The sequence below is a fragment of the Micromys minutus genome, assembly GCF_963924665.1.
Source record: "Micromys minutus genome assembly, chromosome: 6".
In the NCBI taxonomy this organism is placed as follows: domain Eukaryota; kingdom Metazoa; phylum Chordata; class Mammalia; order Rodentia; family Muridae; genus Micromys; species Micromys minutus.
In genome coordinates, this window is record NC_137975.1 from 44993841 (window position 1) to 45014808 (window position 20968).

The following is a 20968-nucleotide window of genomic DNA, read 5'->3' on the forward strand; positions in this document are numbered from 1 at the left end:
TGATCCTGCAGAAAAAAAAAAAAAAAAAACTGAATGGATGTCTCTAGAGTTAGTGATAGGGATCCATCTCCATGTTCCTCAAGTAAAAATAGAGAGCTTATTGGCTTATATACTGACTTACACTGGTACCAATGAGGAATTGGATTTAGGATTTTTATGCATATAGAACTCCATGTATGTGAGCATATATTATTATATGAGCATACTATATATGCTCATATATTATTAAGTATATGTTATATTTAGCATATATTATTAGGCATTATTAATAACTGTTATCTGCTTATGAGCATTGTATATTTGCTCCCATATTTTAAGGCAGCTCTAGATTATTCAGAGCACCTAATATGGTGTTTAAGTGCTAGGTTAATGGTGGTTGCACTATTCAGGGGATATCAACACAGATTGCTTTTTGCAAATATTCTTAACCTACATCTGAATCCAAGATACGGAATGTGCAGGTGTAATCATAACTGGAGGCCCAACTATTAATAGAAAACCCAAGCTTCCTTCAGGCAAGCTGGATACAAACCTCTTCTCCTTCTTATAAGAAGCTCTCTCTGGTCCCATAGTTTGGCTCTGTTCAGTTCTGTCCAGTGACAATTCTGACTGACCGTGTCTGTGAGGACTCAAAGAGTCAAATGTTGTCTCTACCTGAAGCTATGTTTATAGCAGCAGATACTAGAGGGAAGAAAGATGGCACTCTCTCCCTATTCTCCAGGGCCTTTGCATGCCTCCTGGTTAGGCCATCGTGATTTTTCAGTGGGCCTGCTACTTGATTCGCCGGCCTGGATATAGGAGAGCTCTATCAAATTACTGAAGACGGATTATTAGTGAGTGGGAAGCACTCTTCAAATGACCGTTACTAGGGACCATGATGCAATCAGAAGATCACTGTCTCCCGGTGATGAAGACCAAAACTGGAATTTGGTTCCCAGAACTCATATGTAAAGCCAGCACAACGGCACACATCTGTAATCCTGCAATAGCAAGGTGGGAGGTAGAAACAGGCAGATCCCTGGAGGCTCATAGGCCAGGTAGTCTGTCCCTTGTGGTGAAGTTTCGTGCAATGAGAAAAACTGTCTAGAATAGAAGAGAGAGGGTACCTGAGGACTAACACATGAGGTTGTTTCTCTGACCTCCATATTCACTTGTGTGCCTGCCTACACACACACACACACACACACACACACACACACACACACACCACACACACACACACACACACCACACCACACACACACACACACACACACACACACCACACACACACACACACACACACACACACATACCACACACACACACACACACGAACACACACACACACACACACACACACACACACACACACACACCCTAACAGAGGGTATGATGGAGAGCTACCTGAGAGTGTCCCGGATGGCAGCCTCCCTTTCTTGTGACATTTTCCCATCAGTGTCATCACAGAAGATGGCGAGCTGGACCCTGCCCTTTCCCCCTCGTGGCTCTGTGGTGTCCTCCTGTTTGAATGTGCAGCTCTTGTCAATCTTAATATTTTTTTGGAGCCGCATATGCTGGCCTCTAATTTGCAATTTACATGGCTGATGGGGCCCCATTCAGAAGTCCGCCCCTGCCCCCTCTGTGCGCTCACCTCACTCCATGCAGTCATTAGGCAGAACAGCATATAATTAGGTAACCCATGTAAAGCTGGGGTTTCTGAAAGCTTGCAGTGCTTTTCAAAAGGTGTTGGATTCTGTCTTTCCCCCCATTCTTCTCTAGACAAAAAGCCATTTCCCCCCTGGTGGCTTTCACATGGATGTAGTAACTCAGAGGCAGTTAGTCTTGGAGGTGGATAATAATTTGGTTTGTTTTCACCTGAGGACTGAGTTTTGTTTACGCAGCTTGTGTTTAACCCAGTGTAGACAGGACCTGAGTTGTTGTCATTTGTAGATGAGTGCATTGCTCCTTGTAGCCAATGAAATCACCCTGTTTAAAGAGACCTGAGCATTTAAAGTCTACCTCACAAAATAACTCATTTTTTCCATTTAATTGTTATATTTATTTTTTACTTGCATGTGCAAAACCTACCTAGGTAAAGATTATGAACATTTAAGCTCCAAAGAATCACAGATGTTCTCTGTGAAATTGCACTAATTGTATCGAAGCTGTCTTCATTTGTCAAGCAGGTTCATGACAGTAAATTTCATTTTTAAAGATAGTCTTGATGTGGACTATCGAAAGCTCATGAAAGATTAAACGGAAGGATCACATTTCACTAAAATGAAGTCACATGATGCATTGGAAACCCACTGAAGTATTAATGCCTGAGTGCTTTTACTCCTGCTGATTACCACTGAGGAACGTGGGGAAAGCATTGAGGACTTCTTTAAACTCAGAAAAGTAAAAGGAAAAATTAAATAAACAAGTAGGTTCATGCTACCAATCCTGGGTCCAAGTGATCAGTTTCGAATTCACTAGAATCAGATTCTTAGGTCCCACTTATCAAGATTCTGCAACAGAAGACTAAGTGGAGCCCAGAGCTGTAAAATTTTAATGAATAGGCCATATGGTGCCATTGCTGAAAGTTTGCTGGTGACTTTAGGAATATGTCCTGACCTTTGTGCAGGTGTCCCATGGTTCATGTGTCTGTATTCTATCCCTCTATCTACTTAAAAAAAAAGATAGATTTTAAAAAATGACCACATACTTTACATTATAACCTTAGCAGGATATATTATAGTAGACAAGACATTCTGCCTCTGATAGAACTGTATCTGACAGCTAGGACTGTAACTTCTGACACTTTGTGATGCAGAGAAGCAGGTGGATGAGGAGATGTTGGCAATCAGGCACCGTATTGGTTCTGTTCTGATCTTTCCACCCATTTGTCAGTAATAATGGAAAGAAGCTGCAAAAGTACTTCCCACTTGTTAGCACTTGCCTGATTTTCTCTTTAAATTTCTTCTCACCCTGAGACTGATGTATGCCTAATCTACATTCAGAGGGACAAGATTCCTTGATATAGACTTTCTTTGGTCCAATTAGACCATTAATAATGACTTAATCTACTAGAAGGTAGGTATCCCCTAGGCACACACATCTGAGGCATTCTGTTAGGAAGGAAGAGGAAGGTGTAGCTGCCAGGGTAGAGAATAAGGTTTCCTAGCTTAACCATTTGTCATCCCCAGGGGAGAAATAATATGCACTCGTGTGTCAGGAATTGTCTTGCAGTCCCTGGATGGACAGATGGATGGATGGATGGATAGAAATTGGCTGAGATTGTAAGCATACACACTTAAGCCCAAATATACTTAGAATACTACCTTTCAGCTTGATTTTGCCCTATTTTTGTTTTTCTATTCAACAGCATCTATCTATTTTAGACACACTGATGGACATGGGCTGATATAAAGGGAGTTAATATATCAGAGGAAATGAATGATCTGCACAAAAGACATGAAGAAAATAACTTAAGTTTTGTGTGTTCTTAAAGCGATCATGGCAAGGATAAATGATTCTATACAAAAGAGGGTAGCTACATGAAATGAGGAAGCTATACTCCTCCCAACTGAACATGTGTCTTTCATCAGATTTCTTACAGAAAGGATGTGCAAGGCACCCACTCGTATACAGCAGAGCTGGACAGACCGGATATCAAGAAGGCAACTCAGATCTCCAAGATCATAAGCAATGTAATCTATTTCTTTTAATCTTGTGTAAATCTGATTTCTTTTTATTTTGGAGAGAGATGGGACACAGCATTCATAGTTAGAAGGCTAATTTAACTGACATAATCATTTCATTTGAATTAATGACGTCTCAATTTTGTCCTGAGTTATCCATTTGAATATGCAATTATTGGGATGTGCATGAATTGCCCACGTTCAGCCCGACTATGTCTGGTATTAGCGCATTTTTAGAGGGAGGAATACACACTATTGGGTATATGATCACATTCAGATGTCTCAGCTTGGAAGACAGACTTGTCAGTCTTCTGATCCCGATTAAGCTCTCAGCTTACTCCCATCCAGGGAGCTCCACTTAGCCTCTTCCCATCTGTTGCTGGTGATTTGCCGATTCCTTCCCACCAGCGCTTACTCCTGCACACTGCCTGAACGCCATGGCTGTGACATCTCTTTTCTGGGATACTTTTCCAAGTTAATGCCATTTTGCTTGAGCATATCAAATGTTCTAGTTAAAGTTAACATGAGTTCATGCCTCTTAAAAATTAATAAAGAAGCTAATTCAACTGCTTGGTAATCAAGTGCCTGTTTTCATAGACAACTGATAAATCTTGTCTGTGTAAAGAATGTAGAGTCTTAACTTTCTAGAAAAGCTCTTAGAATATTCAGAGACAAATATACAGATGATGATGTCTGGCTACGTAGGTTAAAATAAACAATTGTTTTACTACTAAATATAAATTAGCAGTCACTATTTTAATATTGGGTATGTAGTGTATTTTTAATGGGCTAGGGGGTTATTATATTGTATTTTGATTAATGTTAATGTAATAGAAAGTAGGAATATTAAAATTTTCTCATTATTTACTTTAGGCAGAATACAAGAAAGGGCAAGGCACAGCGAATAAAGAGCCTTCTGTAATTGGAAGACCAGATTTTGAACATGCTGTGGAAGCTTCTAAACTTTCTAGTCAGGTAAGACTTGAGCGTGATAATCCTTCAATGGCTTTATTCACAGATTTTATTTCAAGCAGCATAGAAAATATTTCATCTTAGATAATATCTTTAATTGCAAGAATAAACTGAGGTAATGTTTCTGAAGCTAGTGTTCCAATAATTGCAAATTTCAGCAGAAGACAAAAGTCCAATTCTTAGATAAAAACGCAGAGATTTTTTAGGCTTCCAGATGAATCCATTTCAGTGAGTTTGGCCATGTTGATTTTCCAGGGATCAGCACTAGCCAATACCAAAAGTTATGTTTTTATGCATGTGTACACAAAATAAATACACATACAAACTTAGTAATAGAATATTTTCTCAACTTAAAAACAATTTTTTCTTACTTAGACAATATAACAGGCAAGGTAAAGTGCAAAAGAGCTTGAAATCTAATTTTAGAGTATAAGACCCGAAGTCTTCAAACCCGCAAGGTAAAATGGCTTGAGTGTTTAACAGGTTAAACTTTCAATTTTTCTGGATTTATCATATAAATGCCATCTAATTTCAGCGAGAATCCAAAAGGTTTTTAAGAATTTGGCTAAAATAGCTTTAAGGTTTCTGTGGGCAGGAGTTGTCTGAAAGAGCCTTTCACAGTGAGACTGTTGATCAGTGACAGGGAAATATTAGAAAACCATCTGAATAAGTCAGTTTATATTGAGAGGTAAAATACTCAGAAGGATAGACTAGGCATCCCTGAAATAGATTCTAGTATGCCTAAGAATTTAACATATGGCTAAAGTGTTGGTTCAAGTCAGGGGGGATACAGGCCAGTTCATATGCTGTGCTGCTACTCACTGTGGTAAACGAAAACTACGTTGGCATCTGGATTAACAATATAAATGCAAGCCGAGAGTGATTTGAGTCCAGCATTCAGTTGGCTAAGCCAGAAGGTTCACGGTCAGCTTGTACTACAGAAGGAGACCCCGTTCTCCAAGCAAAAACAATCCAAACCAAATAAACCATTACCACCCAGAAACCCAGCAGGCATGAACAAAATAATGAAAATATTAAAATTCGGGAATTAAAAATTCAGGAGTCACAATATGGCACACAAGGTTTGTATTTTTACAAGACCAGAGGTCTAGAAGTTCTAATGGATAGTAAGACATGATGATTACACAAACATTAAAATCACTGCTGCATTCCGTGACCCATGCTTGTCATTTCAACACTTGAGAGGCTGAGGCAGCAGGAGTGTGAACTGAAGGCTAGCCTGGGCTACACATTGAGACCCTGTTTCAAAATCCTCAGGTAAATAAATTAAACATGGAAGTTTACTCAGGGATAAAGATGTTAGAGTCCACAATGATGTCAAGAAAGTGCTGTTATTAAAAATATATTTATAGTTTGTGATTTTGGAAAATAATCTGTTTCTTGTATTATACTTCAAAATAAAGCAATATAAATAGACAAAGGTCTAAAATATGACTGAAGAATATAAGATAAATGCTAAGTCAAGAGAGACATACTGGGGCTCCAGGTTTGAGATTCTCTGTACTCAAGATCACCATGATGCTATTTCTTCCAAAATTAATTTTAAAGGCTCTATGTAATTCCATTTCAAATCCAAAGTCTTTCTTTGTTTTCAAAAATGAGGATCAAATTAAATAATGGAGTAAATCAAACAATTTGGCAATTTGTACAGAGTAAAAATATTTTTAGATAGTTAAAAGAAGAGCAGTTAATTCAAAATATTTGAAAAATATGCTATGTAATATATATACAATATTGCATATTTTTGTCATGAGATCTTTTTAAAAAAGATAATTTTACTGAATATGTCTATGTATGTGCCTGAGTGTCCATGTGTGTATAAAGTAGCCCATGAAGGTCACAGGGTGATATTAGAGGAAATGTGGCTGGAGTCATAGGTGGCTGTGATTTACCATGTGGGTATGGGTGAAACCTCGGTCCCCTGCTGGAGCAACAAATGCTTGTCACTGCTGAGATGTATCTCCAGGATCCACATATATTCTTCACGGCGAGAACAAAAATGAGTAACAGCAAAGCAGAGAAACTGAGAAATGAGGTGAACACAATCAGAAGAGGAAAGACAAACGGCCAATAACCATGTGAGAGGATGCTCAAATTTATTAGTAGAAAAAAAGAAATGCCAACAGAATTTAAGTGAAATGTTGCTCGTAGCCACCAGCATTCTGTCTCGTGCCTGTGGGAAGACGGACATGCCGTTAGAAAGGTTTTGTGGAGGAGGTAGTTTTGAGCTGGACTTGGATTAATAGGAGATGAATCTGCTCAAGAAAGCCCCAAATAAAGGCAGGAAGGTGGGTGAAGGCAGGAGTGGTGCCTCCGATCCCTGGGGTATGAGTTATGGCCATGAAAAGAAATTTAGGAGGATTTTTAATGAGCAAAGAGTCAGTGTTGTGTTAATTTTGGCTATATGGCATTATTTAGAGAGTAGAATGGAAATGCTATATTCCTTTTATATAACATATTAATATACTTTTACAACTAGGAACAAACCTAGGCATACATGGAAAAAAGGGACTCTCAACTGGGGACATGCCTTTATCTGATTGGCCAGTGCGCATGCGTGTGGGGCATCTTCCTGATTGCTGCTTAATGTAGGAGTACCCAGTCCTCCATGGGTGGCATTGCCCCTGAGCAGATGGGTCTGGGCTGCATAGGAAAGGCAGTGAAGCAAGCCAGAAGCATAGCAGCTCTTCATCCTTCATCATCTAGCTACTTCCGTTCACGCCTTCACTTCACTCAGTGATGGGTGATGGACTACCTGGGAGCCATTAGATATAATAAACCCTTTCCTCCTTGAGTTACTTTTTTTGATCTTGGTGTTTTTAAAAGGAGCCATTAAATTTGCTGTCTTTATGATTTGATGGAATTCACTGGCATTGAATGAATCCATAATGTACCATCACCATTCATTTCACCCTTTGTCCTCTAAGCTAAACTACTGCTGTTGAACAATGACTCCCAACCCAACTGTTACAGGAATGCTATGTTCTATCATCAAAGTGGGAACAAGAGAATATTCCCATATGTGCGTGTGTGTGTGTGTGTGTGTGTGTGTGTGTGTGTGTGTGTGTGTGTGTGTGTGTGATGTGTGTGTCTTTAGAAAAGAACAAATTATCACCATTTCAGCTGTGGGCACTCAATTAAACTTTTACTTACAGGTGAGAAATAAGTCATCACAGAAAAATTTGATGTGAGATAGTTTGTGTAGACATCACTATTGGCAGATTAAGATGTCAACACTACAGGAAAGATTGGCCTCTGTCAGAGATGACAATCCCATGGGCCAGCAGGGAGTGCTTTCAAGACTCACACAGGAAATGACCTATCCATCAGACATCTCCCAATCTATAGTGGAAGAGGGAGGTAGAAAGAAGGGATGTGTAGAAGTGCAGGGATTCAGCTGTGATTTGTCTTAATTGTTTTATGATTTGCCAGGTACTTTCATTTAGTGAGCAATTTTATATCTTGGAAGGCATCTAAAGCATACGAGACTGAGAGTATATTTGGACAACACTCTTAAGAGAAGCCTAAGGTAGCTATGGAAACCCTGGGCATTCCTAAAAGTGCCTGATAAGAAGATAAGAGAGCTTGGACTTGCTTTGGGTTTTGTGTGTATGTGGGTGGCGTCATAGAACACATGTATAGTTTAGAGAACAAATTCCATGATGTGGGTCCCAAGGATCAAACTCAGCCATTATAGCTTGGCAGCAAACACCCTACCCTGCTGAGCCATTTGACCAGTTCCCTCCCTGACTTTTATACTCCCATTCTTTGCAGTGCGTGGCAATTTCCCATCAGCCTCAGTCCCTTTCAGTGCCTAGAAAACTGGGCTGTGGATCGAGACTCCCGAGGCACACTGCTGGTTCTGTTGCTTGTTTGCCGAGTGACTTTGGATGTGGTGCTTTGTTTCTCTATTTCTGTTAGGTTGATTTGACAGCAGATGTGGCTGCTTGTTAGAGCTGTTAAAATTGTTACCTCATCCACAGACCACACAAATCCATAAGAATCATTCTGAATAGATACTTGGAGCATTTTCTCATTTAACTTTCTTTTAGACGAATTCACATCCAGAGCAGAGCAAGGGCAGGGACGCTCACTGTTAGACTCCAATCTTAACTTCACTCCATCCAATCTTCCCTGTGAGTCCTTAGAGGAAAACTTTTTCTGGCATTTCAGACTCAGTGCACAAGAGTCCTATCATTTGATCCCTCCTTAGGTTTTTAGAAATATCTATATCTTTTTTGATCTCAAATTATGTAGTTACTGAGCGATCAGATACTTAAACAGGTTGCAGTCTGTAAGCTTTCTGTACCCATCAGCTTTACTTCTCCAATGGTCTTATAGACTATATGTTTCTGAAAGGAAAATGGTGGGCAGAAGAGTGAACAGAAGTCCTAGAATGGCTTGTTTAATGTGTGTTGTTGAGTGCATCAATCTGAAACAAAGGCCAGAGTGTAGTTTTTATTGTCACCAATAACTTTGAAGGCCATACACCTTCTGGCTCCTAAGCTATTGGCAAAGGTTCAGGCATACATTGGTTGGAAATGGTTTTGTAATTCAGCAAGTAGGGAAAAGAAGTGAGGTGGGTGTTTGAGAGAAGGCAAAGATGAGGCAGTGTGCTGCTGTGTAGTGGGCAGGCATGCATGGTGTGGAGTGGCAGGCAGCAGACCAAGAGTGGGAGAGAGACATTTTGCCCATACATTGAACTCTGGGATTTTACTCAGGCCAGGTAACAGAAACATGAGCCAAACTATTCTTATACTAAAATGAACAATTGTTGGATCTTATAGATATAACCTTTCCCTAATAAATTTATGTTTTTAGGATCTATATGTACATGTGTGTATGTATGCCCATGCATGTGCATGTGTGCAAGTGCGAGAGAGCATGAGTGCAGGTGACAGAGGAGGCCAGACCTGGACAAAGAGTTTGAAGTGTTTGTAAGTCATCTTATGTAGTTGCTGGGCACCAAACTCTAGTCCTTGGCAAGAGCAGGACTTGCTCTTAAACTGAGACATCTCTCCAGCTCCAACTTTCTTTTTTAAAATTGGGAAGATACATATTATTATGTTACCGTTGCTTAAAAATTTAAGTAAAATTTTATGTGCCAAGACAGAGATGCTAGTTTATGTGCATCTCAGATGTAAATGGACTGTCAAATCATTAACCGAAAAGTTCTAAATAAGGATAACTTGTTACTGTGTTCTTCTATCACCTGGATTTAATTTGTCTGCAGGATGAAAGGATTAAATTCTTGCTCTAGCTTTATAACAATGGAGAAACATTATGATAGAATAATCAGTGTTTATTACAAAATCATATTGGTTGTATTGATGAGAATGAGTTTAAAACTTAAGAAATCCAATACGGATTGCTGGAAAACTGTAGTAATAGCATGTGCCCTTGGACCGAAGAAGGTATTCATTGGCTTGGGATGCTCCCACTCTCCCTTCCTGGCAGGCATACACATACTCTGCCAGTCTCCCGACACTGCCAAGCATGAGCTTAACTGTCATAGCCCAAGTTTCCAGTGTGAATGGATCTCTGTGTAATTCGTGATGTGGTGTGTGTGTGTGTGTGTGTGTGTGTGTGTGTGTGTGTATGTTAAAAATTGACTTGAGTGACTTACCCTATGGCAAATCCCACAAAGTTCCAGGGCTTTTAGTGTTATAAAATAATAAAAATAAAATAAAATAAAATGGGCTGTTGATAAATATAAGGATGTCTTAATATTTCTTTGGATTAACATTTGATACAAAGGCAGGATAGTATCTTGTAAAGAAAAAAAAAGGGCACATAAGACTCTGGATTTAGTCCCTAAACCCAAATAAAAAGGAAAAAAAAAATGTAAGAAGGAAATAAGGAAAGAAGGTAGGAATGGAGGGAGAGGGAGAGAGTGTGGGAAGGAAGAAAGAAAGCAAGGAGGGAAGAGGGAGGGAGGGAGGAAAAAGAAGGGCACAGGTAATATCCTATGTGAAATTTAACTTAAATTCTGATTGTTTCTGTGACGAGTTCTATATAACACTGTATCAATCTTGATCACCTGCAGTTCAACTTTAGCAAAGATTGGAAAGAATGGATATTTTTAGATACTTGGGATGTAGTTTTTAGTGATAATTAAGGTCCATTCTGCAAACTTTCCATTTTTCCTAATACTTGACTTTACAACTGCACTGAACAAATGTATTTCTCCATGCAGGCTTTAGGGGAGCCCAAGAACAGGTATTGTTGGGGACCCAGGCACCTGTGTGCTGAAAACTCACATGTTTAAAAGTCTTGCTTCCTGGTTGCATTACTCTGTCTAGAGGCACTTAAAGAATTAGTTAAAATTCTGTCTTCATAGCTTGGCAGACACAGGGTGGGCTCCCTAATGTCTAGTTATAGTTACAATTCTTTAGAAAATAGTTAGGAGTTTGATTTTATGTAATCGTTCTATATATTTATTAGAAAGTGGTGGATGTCAGAGCTCTATGTGTGCCATTCATAGTGTAAATGAAGTAACTCTGTGACATACGTATAGAACTTCATTTATTTCTAAAACAATGTATCTGGGTATCAGGAGTCACATCTTATTCCAACATTCACACTTCTCTCTCCCTTTCTCTGGTGATTCTATAACTGGCAGGTGTATGCTTTGCTCCATGCTTGGGTAAGCAACGGCCTTCGAGGCTTTGCAGGGATCTCTTGGGAGAGGCAGGTGTGAATAAGGAATCAGACAGTTGGGTTGTGGACTGTCGATTGAAAATGAAGCAGGATGTTCAACATGTCTGTTCCGGTAGTGAGGGAGGCAGTTGGAAGGTGAGAGATTTGACCCGTATCCGCTACTTGATTCTCTTTATTTAGATATGTGCAGATCTTAGAGAAGGTATGAGGCGAGATGCAGTTGTATGTCAGTGTCTGGTTAATATATACTTATATAAGGCACTTACTTTGTGTAAGTCCATTATTCATGGAAACTTATGTTTGGTTTCCTGCACATCTTTTAGACCACATCACTTAGCCAACCAAAGTTTAGAATGAAAACAAGTTTAACAGCTCTTCTCTTAAAATCACATTCAATATAATTATTGTAATCTCATGGGCAAGAGAGCGATAATTATGTCTCAGAAACATGCATTTTCTTGGAAGAGGAAATGCCAGGTTTGGTAACAGATACGGTGAGGGTTTTAGTTCTCACAGCAACCTACACATTGTCTTCACCTCTGGTGCATCTGAGCAGGCAGCTCCTAAGTGTGCATAAACAAACGGTAGGAAGTGTGCTGTAGTGGTCATGGTGAATTCTGAGCTTGACAGGGTCTGGTTAACCTGTGAGGCGAGTCTCGATTGTGGCTCGAGATCATTCTATGAGCAGAAGCTCTATGACTGTATACAATGGAGAAGCAAGCTAGGCGGCCAGCTTTATCCCCTGACCTCTGCTGCTTTCCCTTGCGTGATACCTGGGTAGTTGTCTCTCGCTTTGCCTCTGTGGACTGTAACTTGAAACCGTGAGCCAAAATAAATTCTTTCTCCTCACAGAGGAAACTCATACAGGCTCTCTGGGGACAAACTTTGAAGAAATGTTTCTTTTCTCTCTCTTTTTTAAAATTAGATGCTCTGTATTTACATTTGAGATGTTATTCCTTTACCCCACCCTGCTCCCCATCCCCTCCTCTTTCATTTGCCTTCACAAAGGTGCACTTCCTTCTGATCCCCCTCTCCACCCCATTGCCTTCCTTATGGAAGTGAGACACACAGACATAAGCTGAGGTTAGAGGATAGGGTTAGTGGATTGAAACTTGGTGCCTGTCAGCAGGGTACCGTCCAGCAGCTGCTTAGAGTCACACAGGACTGCCCAAGAGAGCAGTCTCTGTAAAGTAACTGAGCAGGAGGCTCCGCTTGGAGAGGGGAACATGAACATGGCTGAATAGAAAGGACCTTAAGTGAGGCTGGTGGAAGTAGTGAAGGAAACCTAAACATTTCCTTCTGCTCTCTTCTCTGATTTCAGGGTGCAAAATAATACTTGAAAATCACCTTCTCATTTTAGAAGTGCTCAATCAATTACTTAAAATAAATGTGCCAAGGCAGTATGAATATCAGAAAATTATTTTCAAGTAGAACACACAGAAGATAGTTCTTCAATGTGTTTTTCCACCACAGCTTCCCTAGCTCGCTCTCAAGACACCTGCTGAAGAAGACCCCCACCCCCCCGCAGGGCCACCAAAATGGCCATTTTGAAATTCTATTTAATAAGGACTACGGCAACAAGGCAGAGCCTTAAGGCATGTGGATAAATGCGCTTTATGAGAATATTAAAATAAAAATATTTTAAGATATTTTATAATATTGTAAGATTGTCAATATAGTACAAAACAGGTTTTGTTTGTTTGTTTGTTTGTTTGTTTGTCTGTTTGTTGGTTTTTGCTTTTGAGCTATGTGCATCCTTTGCTATGTGCATCCTTTTCTGGCAGTGTCCATCGAGGGCATGAAATGTGAGGAGCAAATCATTTATCTACTTATGGAGAGAATCTGTCTTTACATTCCAGTCTATAACATGCATCTGCATTGTTTTTCTAACCATGAAGGAATAACGCTAAATTGACAGTCCTTTCATTTTTTTCTTATGATTAAAGAAAGAAAAGATTTAGACTGGATATTAAACATACTTTTTCTGTTGGATAAATTGAGTAAAAACAAGTCAAAACCAACCAAACAAACAAAAAAGCAAAACAAAACCCTAAAAATGCCAGGGAGATGTAAAACCTTGTAAAAATATATTTATAGACAAATATTCTAAAAATTAGACTTTGAGCAATTGAGATATGGATGTTGCTAAAAATATAGTTTAAAAAATCTTTGAACAAATTATATATGGATATCTTTATTTTAAATAATTCCCCCAGGAAAACCCATTCAATTTCTGGTTCCAAGGACACACCTTCTGAGTGAGGCAGACCTTAAGAAGTATGTGCTCTTAGTTCTAACTGATCCTGAGCTGCGGGTGTACAGAAATGGAAACTGAACCTGTAAAAATCTTTATATGATAAATGCATAATTCTCATGAGCAGAGAATGCGAGCTCATGCCTAATGACATTCATGACCAATATTCAAATAGCATATTAAAATTTTCTAAATGCCTCATTAAGCTTTATAGAATGGGATGAATATCAGAAATTTAAATTCTGCAACGATTCATTTAAAAGGTAGCTTTTATTTGATCTCTTTAAAAAAAAAAACCAATTTGTTACTTTTCCACCAAAATATGTGATTTAATTTAGTTTGTCCTTTTTCTTTATGATAGGTTAAATATAAAGAAAAATTTGATAATGAAATGAAAGAAAAAAGCCACCATTACAACCCTCTCGGAAGTGCATCTTTTAGGCAACACCAGCTCGCTGCTATCCTGGCAAGTGATGTAAGTTGTAATCTACAGAAATTACTTTCAGTGTCTTTAGGATCTTGTTTTCCTTGAACTAACTATGTTATAATTACTGATATTTAATCAAGATCATGTAATTTCCAAGTAATTTGTAGTTGAAAATAGTGGAGTACATTTTCCTGAAGCTTTTTTTCCCTAGAAAAGTATATTATTATAATTTGCTATTAATGGTTACTGATTACTAATTAGTTAATAAGTAGAAACAGTGGTATGAATAAAATTGTGTTTGATCAGGAGTAGAAATAGATTATAGAGTTTTTCAGGAAAGAAATGTATATTATCACAAATTAGTAGGTAGGACAACAATTAACTCATAATTAAGCACACAAAATTGAATTTATTATAAAGTCCTACCTGATACATGGGGGTTTATCAGAATGAAATTGTCATGACTTGTGCTGCTAAAGGTTTAAAACTTTTAATTTTAATTTGGCTAAGTACTGTCTTTATAGGTTTCTTTCATGTTTTTAAAATTAAGAAGAATCTATTGGATAAGTAGTGAAGTTCAGAATTTTTACTAGGAGGAGGTATTGTCCAAAAACAGAAATGTCAAACGGTTCTTTTCGGGATTATTTAAAATGCATAAGACGCTGTCCAATGAGAAGAACTGTGCATCACCAACAAGTTCTTCTGAGGCTTCTTCTCAGCCTCCTCATCTCCGTGGGTGGCGCTGGCTTTTCTTCTGCTTCACTAATGTGTAGAAGGTATTTATGCTCAACAACAAGTCTTGTTTTGTGTCTGGAAGACAAAGGAAACACATTTGTCTTTCAGGACCTCTGGGGATATCAGAATCTTTCTTTTCCTGACTGATAATTTTTGAATGTGTGCAGACACAATTTAAGTAGAGACGAGCTAATCTCAAGGAATCTAGACTTGAACCTTAAGTGCTCACGGCGAGTGAGGATCAGACTGCCTAGATGTGATCCTGTCCAGCCACTTACAGTTATGCCTTCAAATCTTTCTGTGCCTCGGTTTCCTCATCTGTCAAATGGGAATAAAATACAACAATTAGGATGGTTGTAAAGATTGCTTCTCATATATAAAAGTGTTCTTTTTTAAAAGTGTTGGTAATACAGGTAATATTTAATGAGCTTGATACTAATATTTTGTTTTTTCTACTAGTATTAAATTCCAAAATAGTTGGAAAATTAAAAGTTAGGATGGCTATAGAACACAAAGCTGCTAAAGCTGAAATCACAGCAAAGGAAAACCCAAACAATTCTACAGGGGTGTGTAGAGAAGAAGCATCTTCTCCTTATTCTCTAAAAGTAATGTCTCTACTATAATTACTTAAGAGTGTTAATGCCACCGTTTTGGAATATATAAACAGTAAAAGAAATTTAAATTCAAGTCCATAAGTAACCATTTGACTCATTTGGAAGTGAATCAGCACCATCTAGTGGCTGCTTGTAAATCCTGGCACCTCCACACAGAATGAGCCAATCCATTACCCTAATCCACTACACACACACACACACACACACACACACACACACACACACACACACACACAATCACACAATTATCTCATTCTATGCTGAAAATGGATTTAACAAAATACACCACTCCTTCATGTTAAAAGTGTTGAAGAGATCAGGAATTCAAGGCCCATGCCTAAATATAGTAAAAGCAATATATAGCAAACCAACAGTCAATATCAAATTAAATGGAAAGCTACTTGAAGCAACTACAGTAGAATCAGGGACAATACAAGGCTATCCACTCTCCTGGTATCTGTTCAATATAGTACTCCAAGCTCTAGCCAGAGCAATTATACAACAAAAGGTCAAAGGGATACAAATCAGAAAGGAAGAAGTCAAGGTACCGCTATTTACAAATGATATATTAGTATCCATAAGTGATCCCCAAAATTCCACCAGACAACTTCTACAGCTGATAAACAACTTCAGCAAAGTGGCTGGATATAAAGCTAATCCAAACAAATCAGTAGCCTTCCTTTATACAAATAATAACAGGGCTGAGAAAGAAAATAAGAAAAATAACACCCTTCACAATAGTCACAAATAAGATAAAATATTGTGGTGTGACTCTAACCAAACAAGTAAAAGATCTGTATGACAAGAACTTCAAGTCTCTCAAGAAATTGAAGAAAACCTTAAATAATAGAGAGATATTCCAAGCTCATGGATTGGTATGACTAACATACTAAAATAGCCACCCTACCAAAAGCAATCTATAGATTCAACTCAGTCCCCATCAAAATTCTAACACAATTCTTCACAGACATGGAAAAAGCAATACTCAAATTAGCAAGAAAAAAAACTCCAAAACCATGCAGGATAATGAAAATAATTCTTAACAATAAAAGAGCTTCTGGGGGAATCATCATCCCCGACCTCAAGCTGTACTACAGAGCATTAGTGATAAAAACAGAATGATATTGCTACAGAGACAGACAGTTTGACCAATGGAATAGAATAGGAGACCCAGAAATAAATCCTCAAACTTATGAACACTTGATCTTTGACAAAGAAGCCAAAAAATATACAATGGATGAAAAGAAAGCATCTTTAATAAATGGTGCTGGTCTAACTGGCAGTCTGTATGTAGAAAAATAAAAATAGATCTATATTTGTCACCTTGCACAAAGCTCAAGTCCAAGTGGATCGAGGATCTCAACAGGAAGATAGATACACTGAATCTAACAAAGGAAGGAATAGGACACTGAATCTAACAAAGGAGGGAATAGGAAAGAGCCTTAAACTCATTGTCATGAGGATGATGATGATGATGATGATGATGATGATGATGATGATGATGATGATGATGATGATGATGTGTGTGTGTGTGTGTGTGTGTGTGTGTGTATTTCCTAAACAGAAAGCAAATGGTTCAGGCTCTATGATCAAAAATTGATAAATGGGACTGCATGAAACTGCAAAGCTTCTCTAAGGCAAAAGACACAGTCAGTAGGACACATCAGCAACCTAGAGAATGGGAAAAAACTTTACTAACCCCACATCTGATTGAGTACTAATATCCAAAAATGTATAAAGAACTCAAGAAGTTAACCTCCAAAAAAAACAATCCAATCAAAAAATGGGGTATAGAGATAAACTGAGAATTCACAACAGAGGAATCTCAAATGGCCAAGAAGCACTTTAAAAAGTGCTCAACAGGGAAATGAAAATCAAAATGACCATGAGATTCCACATCACACCAATCAGAATGAATAAGATATAAAAACTCAGGTGACAGCAGATGTTGACAAGGATGTGGAGAAAGAGGAACATTCCTCCATTGCTGGTGGGACGAAAAACTGGTACAACTGCTCTGGAAATCAATCTGGAACTTCCTCAGAAAATTGGAAATAGATCTATTTGGAGATCCAGCTATAACATTCTTGGACATAAACCCAAATGATGCCTCACCATACCAGGAGACATGTGCTCCACTATGTTCAAAGCGGCCTTATTTGTGATAATCAGAAGCTGAAAACAATCCAGATGTCCCACAATGGAAGAACAGATACAAAATGTGTTTTTTTAAATACAATGGAAATTATTCAGCTATTAAAAATGAGAACATCATGAGTTTTGTAGGCAAGTAAATGGAACTAGAAAATATCATCCTGAGTTAGGTAACTTAGACCTAAAAGAACACACAGGGTACGCACTCACTTATATGTGGATATTAGCAAAGCAGGAGAGAAGTAGAGAATACCCAGGATACAATTCACAGACCCCAAGAAGGTTGACAAGCAGAAGGGCACAAGTGAGGATGCTTCAATCCCAGTTCAGAGGGAAAAGAAAATAATCATGGGAGGCAGACGGAAGGAGGGACCTGGGTGGAAGACCAGAGGGAGAGGGGAAAAGGGGGAACATGATCAGGTATGGGGGGTAGAATAGGAGAGAAGCCCTGAGGGCCAGAAGAATGAATGGAAATATGCAGCCTCAGAAGGTGGGAGGTAGGGGGACCCTCTAGAAAGTACAGAGACCTGGGAGGTGAGAGACTCAGGACTCAAAGGGAGGGACCTTAGATGAAATGCCCAACAGTGTGGAAAGGGCTCACCTCCAGTACAAAAACAGAACATCAATTGGAGGGATGGGGTTGCCATTCCACAGTCAAAACTGACTCAGAACTGTTCCTGTTTAAATAACTGAAGGAACAAAGATGGCGAAGAGACTAAGGGAAACCTGGTCCAGTGACTAGCCTAACTTGGGATCCATTTCAAGGGTAGGCTCCAAGACTGCCTGGTCTTGCCTCAGTGGGAGAAAATGTACCCAACCCTTGAGAGACCTGAAGCCCCAGGGAGTGGGAAAGCCTTGAAGGAGGAAACATCCTTTTAGAAACAGGGGGGAGTAGGAATGGGATAAGGAACTGTGGGAGGGAGAATCGGGAGTAATCCAATGGCTGGACTGTAAAAAACATAGTAATAAAAATAAAATTACAAAAGAATGGGCAAAAGAAAAAGGAAAGAGGGAAAGAAAGAGAAAAAGAAAGAAAGAGAGAGGAAGAGAAAGGAAGAAAGGAGAAACAATGCCAGTGTCTACCAATTCTTTTGTTTCTCTTTGTTTGTTTTTTACTAGATGGTATTTTATTCTATGTTATTTTTGTAGGTGAAGTACAAGAAAGATGTTCAAGCCATGCATGAGCCAGTTTCAGATCTCCCAAATTTGTTGTTTTTAGACCATGCTCTGAAAGCCAGCAAAATGCTCAGTGGAGTAAGTGGGCTGTTCGGTGGCCATTGTAGAGTAGCTGCATGGAGCTCTGGGATGCAGTTTCCATTCGCTCCTGGTCTTACATGCTTCATTAGATGTGCCTGTGTGCCCTGCTTCCCAGCAACTAACGCACTGAAAAGTAGCCGCCTGCTTGTGCAAATCCCGCGGCAGCCATTGTCTTTCTATAGAAGAGTTGCTTTTCTTAACGTGCGTCACCCGGTTCATACATGTATGGGTCATACATGTACTTACTCTGTATTACCATCTTATCCCCATTCTTCTGCTCCAGCCCCTCCTTGTCATCATGTATGGCTCCCACTTTCATGCCTTTGTAGACCTCAATGTGGGTTCTTGCAGCTCCTCGAGTCTCGTGAGCACAAGTACACTCTTTGGTACTGCTGTAAGCAAGCATCCCATCTGACTTCCTTCATTTCTTCCTCTGTATCAGAACGAAGCCACTTGATGTTCGTGTCTTGTAGTCAGGGATCTTTTATGAAACCCATGCCAGCATATCATATATTTTATGTTTTCAGTAGCAAATCTTCTTCTTCATATGTGGTATATGTAAACACATATAGACACATAGTCACGCTTTAAACTGTCTTCTCTGACAAGAGATCATGAAGATGCTTGTATTTCATGGCCACTCGTTGAGGTTAGTCTTGAGATGGATTTCATGTTATCTGTCAAGTCAGCAAGGAGGGCTTTATGTCCCAATGGTAATATTTGTGTAATATTTGGGTAATATTCATATGGTCAGCCCCCCAGAACTCTAGCCTGCTGGGATACTGTGTCTACCCTTGGTGAATCCTGATGCTCACTAGCTCTTACAGCTGATTACTTTCTGGTCACGATGGCTCCACTTTGTACACATTCAAATGCCACATGTTAATGATTGACTCTAGTTGACCCCAAATTATTTCCATGCCTATTCTAATAATAACCAATGCTTTTATTTAAAAGCATCCTAACTTACAGAATAGATCCGGGTGAGATGAAGAAATACTCGTTCTGTAAGGTATGAGAAACAGTGAAGGTAGTCTTTTAAGAAGCTGAACCCACTGTCCTCAGTATAAAGCCCCTCCAAGACTAAACCTTTGTCTTAAGGGAGCTTCAGTTCTTAGCATTGACAAACCATTTGTATGGCTACTCTCCCTTGCATCAACACCACCAGCCTTCCCAAGGTGCACACTGCACATAAGAGGTTCGCACTTGCAGCGATTAGTCTTTAATTTATTTAAAATGTATTGGCATTTGGGTCAAAAGCAGTATATTAATATTTCTGGTGCTAGAGCCATGTTGACAGGCTGAGGATTCGTCTTTGGAGTCAAGGCCTTTGGATTACATTGTCCTGCCTTCTCCAAGCTCACTTCCCACTGGTATACACATCCCAACACCCTTGCATTTCTGTTCTGGTTTCATGTTTTTCTCTGTGACACATGCACTCATTCCTCTAGCCTCTGCACCCTCTGCTTTCTTCACTCTCGAGTGTCTGGCTTTTCTTCTGTGTAGCGCTTACCTAAGTGCTGCCCACACTTAGACTAACTCTCCTAGGAACATAGGGATTCATGTGCAGATGAGCAAGAATCTTTACCTCTCACTGGCAACATTTCTTTTCAAAATGTTGATATGTATTTTGTGGGAGAGAAAAGAATAAAATTTTAATGTACACATTCTTTGTCTTCTCTCCGACAGAAAGCCTGATGAAGTCCCTTTGCCCATTTTGTTTATTATTCACGAAGCTTTGATCTCCTGTCTGCCTCAGTCTGTATCACAGAAACAATTACATCACTCAATGAACCAGAGAGTTTGACTCTCTCTGAATCATCTATGTATTAAAAATTGTATAATATTATATGTCTTAATTTTTTATATGTTAGAATAGCCTTTTAAACATTTGTACAAAATGAATAGAAATTTTCTTGATGTATACAGGTGATTGGATTGTATTAAAACACTGAAGAGGAGATTTCTTATTAGGTATTTTGTCAAAGTTCAGTGCTAGTTTGCTACACGTGGCTATCTTATTAAACATCTCTAGGTGTATTGGTCTATATCAAAATATTTGCATTTTAATGTGTCACGTGTAGAGGAGGATGAGAATTTTAAAATCCTATCCAGAATAATGAATTGAGTATTTGAAGAAACACTTTGCTGTGAAAATGGAACTTTCAATTTCCTTATAACTTTATATAAATTTAAACAATTTATACTA

General features: G+C 38.8%; 1 protein-coding gene across 3 annotated transcripts in view; it reads left to right on the forward strand.

The window, feature by feature from the left end:
• Positions 1-20968, forward strand: part of NEBL (nebulette) — a gene marked incomplete at its 3' end in the record, with an annotated part of 357458 nt that overhangs the window by 262661 nt on the left and 73829 nt on the right. The window contains exons 7-9 of one of the 3 annotated variants that reach the window (XM_080918598.1): positions 3573-3674; positions 4539-4640; positions 13934-14047. The exons of the other annotated variants lie outside the window; for them this stretch is intronic. Of the exons in view, the coding sequence (XP_080774724.1) occupies positions 3573-3674; positions 4539-4640; positions 13934-14047 (318 nt within the window). The remainder of the gene's footprint in view (positions 1-3572; positions 3675-4538; positions 4641-13933; positions 14048-20968) is intronic. 3 annotated transcript variants of the gene reach the window in all.